The sequence below is a fragment of the Solea senegalensis genome, linkage group LG11, assembly GCF_019176455.1.
Source record: "Solea senegalensis isolate Sse05_10M linkage group LG11, IFAPA_SoseM_1, whole genome shotgun sequence".
NCBI classification, from domain to species: Eukaryota; Metazoa; Chordata; class Actinopteri; order Pleuronectiformes; family Soleidae; genus Solea; species Solea senegalensis.
Window position 1 is genome coordinate 24,254,643 of NC_058031.1, and position 8,306 is coordinate 24,262,948.

At 46.0% G+C, this 8,306-nt stretch overlaps 1 protein-coding gene across 2 annotated transcripts; it reads left to right on the forward strand.

Annotated features, from left to right (window-relative positions):
- Window positions 1–694: 694 nt before the first annotated feature.
- Window positions 695–7,352, forward strand: si:ch211-180f4.1 (uncharacterized protein LOC100144405 homolog). 2 transcript variants are annotated; one of them, XM_044037310.1, is made up of 12 exons: window positions 695–916; window positions 2,943–3,112; window positions 3,196–3,344; window positions 3,426–3,712; window positions 3,784–4,026; window positions 4,114–4,236; window positions 4,353–4,475; window positions 4,557–4,971; window positions 5,051–5,183; window positions 5,307–5,491; window positions 5,587–5,727; window positions 6,141–7,352. In XM_044037310.1, the coding sequence occupies exons 2-12, from the start codon at window positions 3,031–3,033 to the stop codon at window positions 6,666–6,668; spliced, it is 2,409 nt and encodes an 802-aa protein (XP_043893245.1). In that variant the 5' UTR covers window positions 695–916; window positions 2,943–3,030; the 3' UTR covers window positions 6,669–7,352. The 2 variants fall into 2 exon arrangements, with proteins under 2 accessions (XP_043893245.1, XP_043893246.1); XM_044037311.1 differs by having other exon boundaries at window positions 3,199–3,344.
- Window positions 7,353–8,306: the final 954 nt, after the last annotated feature.

Consider the following 8,306-nt stretch of genomic DNA (forward strand, 5'->3'; position numbering starts at 1 on the left):
CATGATCAGGTCCTTATCTCGCTGTCAATCATGTGTGTCCCACTTTATTCTGTAAATGTAAAAATCATGTACAAAGTGACATCATGTTCTATTGAAGACGGGCTGAAACGCTTCAGAGTCGCCCCCCGGTGGACACTCAGTGTTGTAACATCACTGTGTCTCATGTAAACAGATAATAATAATAAAAATAATAATAATAACAATACATGAAACTGTTGTTGTTGGAAAACATAAGAGAAACTAAAACTAAGTATTGATAGTGTAAACATAGAAAGAGTAAATCTCTAAAAACAGCTCTAAGAATAATAATGATGATGATGATAATGATGATGATAACAATGATAATAATGCGAGAAATCATTTACTTTCACATAAAATAAAGATGTTGTTTTCAGATATAATTTAAATTTAAAAATGCAACTTAACATCACCATCATCATCATTCACTCATCACTCATACAGTAACTGTGACTCATGAAGACTGACCGGACCACTGTGACGTCACTGATGATGAACATGATGATGATAAAAGAGTGTGAGAGAGCGTGTGTGTGTGAGAGGGAGGGTTAAAAACACAGAAGAAGAAAAGTCAGCAGGAGAATCTGGTGCATTACGTCATGTAACCCCCATCCGCTCATCAGCCCTGAGCTCTGATTGGTTCTTTGCGTCTCTAAATGTCATTGGCTGAGCTGGAGTCTGCTGCTGCGTACCTGACGGAGGACATGAGGGACGGGAGGTGATGCTTCAGATAGAAAAGGAGCCGGTTCTGCTTCACAACGACCAACAGAACCAGTACCAACAGAACTACGACCTGGACCAGCAGGACCACGACCAAGAGAACCCGAAGCAAACGCGGGATCTAAGCCGGTACCTGCTGCTGCTCCGGACTCTGTGACAGGCTGAGCAGGAGAACGAGGTGAGAACATGTGTCCTTCATCTTAGATGATGAAGATGATGAAAGTGTGAGAGCCCGGGAACAGCCTGCTGCTGTGTATGTGTGTGTGTGTGTGTGTGTGCGTGCGTGTGCGTGCGTGCGTGCATGTGTGTGCGTGTGCATCAGATTTAAACTTGTTAATAATGGCGATCATCATCATCAATAACGATCAATAATGATGATAATGACATCACCACAGACAGTTTGAAGTCAGGATGTTGTTAGCTTAGCATAGCATAGTTTATAAACAACACGAATGATCTGTCCTACAGTCTGCATGTGTTTATAAAAAGTATTTTCAATTAAAAAAAACATCTCTCTCACACCAAAGTCCATAGAGAAAATCAGTGATTTTAGCTCACGGGACACAGGAGCTGCTGGTCCACTGCTGCCTCGTGTGGTCACTTTGTGTCACTATAAGTGGCTTTGGATAAAAGCGTCTGCTAAATGACATGTCATGAATAAAAAGAGGTGTGTCTTAACTAGGCAGTCTAGTACAATGGTCCTGTACTGATTTGGTGTCTTTAGGTCACATGACCTGTTACATTGGAAAAATTGGTTAAAAAAAGTGGGAAGTATTTAAATGGAATAAAAAGAGGTGTGTCCTGACTAGACAGTCTAGTACTATGTTTATACACTCATTTAGAGTCTTTAGGCCACACTAAAATGCTAATATTTACATTAATAAAATTATAAAAATATGGGAAGTACTTAAATGGAATAAAAGAGGTGTGTCCTGACTAGGCAGGCTAGTACTATGTTTATACACTCATTTGGAGTCTTTGGGTCACTTGACCTGGAAGCTATTGAGCTAAAATGCTAATATTTACATTAAAAAACTATAAAAAAAATATGGTAAGTATTTAAATGGAATAAAAGGAGGTGTGTCCTGACTAGGCAGGCTAGTACTATGTTTATACACTCATATGGAGTCTTTAGGTCACATTTTGTTGTTCTTTTTTTCACATCATCATCACATAACTTGGAAGTTATTGATAAGTAGAAGCTTTTTGTCTAGAAATATTCATATAAAATACAATAACAAACTCATTTACTGTCATAATATTCAATATTTAACCTCTGTTTTTCTGTACCATAACTGCATCAGTTACAAAAAAAATCCTTAGAGGCTCAAGCCTCCATGGCAGTAAACTATAAAACAAAGTGATGTGCCCTATTCATCCACAGTAAAATGTTTGATTTTTTTTAAACTATAAAGTATAAAAAATGACTTGAAATGAGTGCATAAACATAGTGTTAGTCTGCCTAGTCAGGACACATCTCTTTTTATTCCATTTAAATAACTCCCATATTTTTTTTAACAATTTTTCAATGTTAATAGTAGCATTTTAGCTCAATATCTTCCAGGCCATGTGTGCCGTGTTTGAACGAGCCGTGATTGTGCTCCTATGTTTGGGTGGAGGAGGAGGGTGCCGTTGGATCTGGAGCGTGGATATCCAAGATCAACAACTCCTGTGTCTCTGTAATGTTAAAATCACTGGTTTTCTCTATGGACTTTGGTGTGTGTGAGTCAGTGGTTTACAAACTTCAGTTTCCTGTTGGAAAAGTCTGTCTCACAGTGACGTGAACATGTTGTTAAGGCATCGTGAATGTAAACTGACATAGATTTTATGAGACAAGTCTTTTGTTAAAGCGACTGAAACCTGTTTTTCTTGTGTCTCTGCTGGCAGCCATTTTGTTTTCACTGAGATTGAAGTTAAGAGTATCAGGCTGTAAAGTAGCGGATTTATTTGATAACATGCTAATATGTCATCATAAATAGTGCCAAATGATAGAATAGAATTATTAGTCATGGATGCTAACATTAGCAGCTCACACCAGAGGTGACACAGCACCTCTTGTGTCTCTGATGTTAAAATCACTGATCTTCTCTCTGAGGTGTGGTGTGAGAGAGTGAGTGTGAATGAATCACATGTTCTGAAGGAGGAGGAGCTTAGTGACTTAGCTTAAATGCTATGCTAGGCTAATTGTTACCTTTGTATTTCAGAGACAGTCACATGAGCTACTGACAGTAGATGAGACTCCGCCTCTTCTGAATATCTGGAGGAAGTTGTCATCATTTACCCCAGTGCATCATGGGAACTGCAGTCCTCTTCATGCCACTCCTCTGCCTTATGATGTCATCAGTGTGTGCTGGAGTGGGTGGGGCCAGTCATGGTAAACCACAGTCACATGTTCAGTGGAAAGCAGGAAGTGAAAATGCTGTGTTTTTAAACAGATGTGTGTGTGTGTGTGTCCAGCAGGTGGCGCTGTGCTCTGTCCTCAACAGTGTGTGTGTGAGACACGGCCCTGGTTCACGTCACAGTCTGTGTATCATCAGGCTCGAACCGTGGACTGTAACGAACTTCACCTGCACATGGTTCCTGTGGACATCTGCACTGACACACAGGTGAGTCACACACTGATGACATCATCACAGTGATAACATCGTCTCACGGCTAACAGTGATGTGTGTGTGAGTGTGTTCCAGGTTCTTCTGCTACAGAGCAACAACATCTCGTTCATCTCAACTGAACTTCAGAGTCTGACAAACCTGACAGAACTGGACCTGTCCCAGAACCACTTGACACAGGTGACCTCCATGGGTCTGGACTCTCTGTCTCAACTGGTCACTCTGTATGCCGAGGAGAACGTCATTGAGGAACTTCTGGACTTCAGTCTGAGGAACCTGAGCAGTTTAGAAGAACTTTACCTGAACCACAACCACATCTCTTCCATCACTGCCAACGCCTTCACTGGACTCAACAACCTGCTCAGGTACCTCCTCCTTCTCCTCCTGCTCCTCCTCCTCCTGCGCCTCCCCCTCACGGCTCCTCTCTCTTTTACAGGCTCCACCTGAACTCTAACCGTCTAGTGGCCATCGACAGTCGTTGGTTTGAGTCCCTGCCGTCTCTGGAGATCCTGATGATCGGGGAGAATCCCATCCTGGGTCTGGAGGAAAAAAACTTCCTGCCTCTGTCCCGTCTCCATAGTCTGGTTCTGGCGGGAATGGGACTGACGTCTGTCCCCACCACTGCCTTCCTGGGTCTGGACTACCTGGAGAGCCTGTCCTTCTATGACAACAGGCTCAGGTGAGTCTACATCTGCAGCTCAGTCAGAGACCCTGTCCTGTGGCTCTGGGTCTCGTTGGTGAGCTGTTGTGGTTCTGGTTCCTGCAGGTCGGTTCCTCGGGATGCTCTGAACATGCTTCCTAACCTGAAATTCCTGGACCTGAACAAGAACCCGATCAGCCGAGTCCAGCAGGGAGACTTCCAGAAGCTTCAGCACCTGGAGGAGCTCAGGTCAGTCTGAGTCCAAGTCCACGTGTTGACCTGGACTCTCTCAAACCTTTCACAGATGTTTCAGTGATTGTGTGTGATGTCGTAGCGTGAACATTAGCGCTGTGTTTACGTTCCAGTCTAAACAACATGGCCGACCTGTTGATGGTGGAGGGCGCAGCTTTTCAGAAGCTTCCACAAATGGTCAAACTGGAGATTTGTAACAACCCGCGACTTTCCTACGTGGACCCGCGGGCCTTCAGGTGAGCATGCCGCACCTTACGCTACTTCCTGTTTCACACTGAATGAATCTGATGACTCCTCCTCCTCCTCCTGCCCCTCAGTGAGCTGTCCTCCCTGCGAACTCTCCTCCTCCACAACAACCAGCTCCGCCTCCTGTCAGCTGACATCCTCTCATCCCTCCCCTCTCTGGATGAGCTGTCTCTCCACTCAAACCCGCTGCGATGTGACTGTCTTACCACTTGGGGGCCGCACCTCGGCAACCAATCACATGTGAGGCTGCTGGAGCCGTCCATCACCGTCTGCTCCACCCCTTCTCACCTCATTGGTCGGGAGCTGCAGGAGGTAGTGGCACTTGGGTGGGGTGTGGGCGGAGCCAACAGCTGTCTCCCTCACATCTGTCCTCAGTCCCTCCCACCGACTGTGAATGTCACAGCTGGGCAGCCAATCAGACTGGAGTGCTGGGCGGATGCTGACCCCGCCCCTCAGTTCTACTGGGTAACACCCACTGGAGATAAGGTGGGTGTGGTCATGGGTGTGCGTGTGACATCCTTCCTATGACATCACAAACTTAAACCTGTGTGTCTCCTCTGGTCAGGTGAGCTCTGAGAACATGGCTGCACCAATCACATTAGAGGAGGGGTGGGGCCTGAGCAGATCAAAGAAGACCAAACATCGTATGTCAGAACTCGGAGTTCTGGTGATCAAACACGCCGAGTCCTCAGACGCAGGTCAGTCCACTTCAGACCAGCCTAGAGACCAGGCCCTGGTCCTGGTCCCAGTCCAGGTTTTGATACTAGTTCTAGAACTGCTGGGTGCTGGACCTGGTCTTGACTGACCCCTGTGTGTCTCAGGTGTGTACACCTGTGTGGCGTGGAACTCGGAGGGCGCAGACACAAGGAGCGTCTCGGTGTCAGTGGACTCTCAGGGGTTCTGGTTGTCCAGCGCTGGAACCTGGCGGGAGGGCGAGTCCAGCAGAGATCAGTCCTGGTCGGGGAACTCGTCGAGTGCTGCAGCCTCTCTGGTGGTTCTGGCCAAGGTTCTGGTTTATTTTAATCTTCACATATTTGACTTTTCAAATGTTTTGTTACTTTCATTAAACTTCTTGTTTCCTGTTTCCTGTTCTTGCTGCAGGTAGTTCACGCCCAGTCCGTGGTTCTGGAGTGGAGGTTGTTTCCCAGTGGAGGATCTTCATCTGAAGCCCCGCCCCCTCTGCTCCACTGGACCAGTGCCATCGTCCACATAGACAATCCTCAGATCAGCTTCACTGCTGAGGTGAGACTGCCCACCTGTGCTGCAGTCACTGTCTGGTTGAGTGTCTGTGGTGAGTTCAGGGACAGTGAGTGTCTGTGGTGAGTTCAGGGACGGTAGGGCAGTTGAGTGTCTGTGGTGAGTTCAGGGACAGTGAGTGTCTGTGGTGAGTTCAGAGACAGTAGGGCAGTTGAGTGTCTGTGGTGAGTTCAGGGGCAGTTGAGTGTATGTGGTGAGTTCAGGGACAGTAGGGCAGTTGAGTATATGTGGTGAGTTCAGGCACACTAGGACAGTTGAGCGTCTGTGGTGAATTCGGGGGCAGTAGGGCAGTGTAGTTAGCAGTTGTCAGTGAGTGAGTGTAGTTTTTGGAGGCGGAGCCTAAGCTCAGTGGGGACAGGAGGTCCTTAAACTCACCGTTGTGTCCCTTGTGTCCTCAGGTTCCGGTGGACGTGCAGGAATATAACCTGACTCACCTTCTTCCTGCCACCGAGTATCACGTCTGTCTCACCGTCTCCTCCTCGGCTCTTTCTTTTCCCACCTCCTCTCCTGGCTCCTCCCCCTCCCCTCCCTCGAGCCCCGCCTCTCCCATCCACACTTCCTGTGTGAACGTGACCACGAAGGAGGCGGGCTTCTCGGTGGAGCTGGTGGCGTCTCGGCGCAGCAGCGTGGCGTTGGCAGCGGTCATGGGCTCCATGTTCGCTCTGTCCATCATGACCCTGTTGACCTTCTACATGAGACGCCGCATCCAGCAGCACAAGAGTGGCGGTCACTCACTGAAGACGTACATGCAGCACGCCGCGTCCACGTCCATCCCACTCAACGAGCTGTACCCGCCCCTCATCACACTGTGGGAGAGCGAGGCCGACAAAGACAAGGACGACAAGGAAGACGAGAGGGGTGGGGCACAGAGGGGGGAAGAGTCAGGGCTCAGTCAGATTGACACCTCCAAGACGTACATGTGGTAGCTGCGTAAGGGGGCGGGGCTTACCCATTAGAAGCACTGAATTTCAGTTGAGGAGGGTGGGGCAAGACGGGCGAGGGAAGACGAAAGAAGAGAGGGGCCTGTGTTGGAAACAGACACCGTTCCATATCTGGACCATTTCATCTCATAAGAGTTTGATGATTTGACCTTTGACCTTTGACCTCCAAAACATAAAAACACCAGAAGATCAGCTGTAAACCTCTGAGTCTCTTCATGTCCTTCTTTCCTTCCTCGTGTCCTCCCTCGTTTCCTTCCCCTCGTGTGAAGCACACTGACGGTCTTTGCACTGTCAAAGCAAAGACTCAGGTTATTGTACTGAACTTGAACGCAGCACTGACACTCGCACTTACAAGCCCCGCCTTCAAATGTCTGTCTGTCTGTCTGTGATGTGGACTCGATCGGAGACAGACGGTTGTGTTGTTGAACGCCGCGCAGCATGAACACATCACGGTTTATTATTGTTTGCGGTGGTCGTCGTGGCAACAGTCCCCTCTATGTCCAGCTTTATTCAAACCTTCTGCATGGACAGGAAGAACATTCTTCTGACCTGACCTTTTATTTGACCCTATTATGCCGAGGGTGAGGGCAGGGCTTCACACCTGTCACTCAAGCCTCTTTTTTGTTTCACTGATGAGGAACATTACATTACATTACATTACATGTCATTTAGCAGAGGCTTTTATCCAATGCGACTTACAAGGGAACCTGAGTACAACCTGCCAGGGGTGGAGTTGAACATGCGACCATGAATTCTTTTGCACACAGGGTAACGGTCTTAACCACTGAGCCACTCCACCCCAAACAAACTGAATAAACTGAACGTGTGACACCAGAACAGAACCAGGACCAGGACCTGAACCTGAACAAGAGTCTGAATCTGATGTTTGGTAAATAAACACTCACATTAACGACAGCGCCCTCTGCTGGTGATGAGCACTGGCATTAAACTTGACTGTAACATTAAAAATGCAGGGTATTTGTACAAAGATAAAACATATCATTATTATTATTGTTATTACTGTCACTCAACACTGAGCACCAACTTTAACTAGAAGTGTGTGTGTGTGCGTGTTGATATAAATAAAGACGTCACTCTACGGCAGGTGTCTGATTTTCTTTTCTCCCATGTACATATATATGTATATACTGTGTATATACATATATATATATATATATATATATATACATGTATGTGTATATATGTATATACAGTGTGTGTTCATAAACAGTAGGTGTGTGTGTGTAGTTGTATTATCTTATTAAATATTTTAACCTTTAAAGAAACATTTAAATTGTTTCAGATTGACAAACATAAATGTATATTCAGGCACTTACAAAAAATGTGTTGCTAAACCTGTTAATGTCAGATTACAACAACAGATGTAAACAAATGAACAGGTGATAGAATAAGACGAAGACGAAGAATCTTCAATAAAAAACGGGTGCGTTTTGTGTAAATGGGGAAGAGAAAAGAAAAGTTTGAAAAAAAAAATAAAAAATGTTTTAAAACTGAATTAAAATGATTTATTTATTCATATGTTTATTTCGGTCATGTCAGTTAGATTCCAGATTTCAGCTCCTTGTGCTGATTTTAAACAGAGTTCAGCAGGTGTCTCACTGT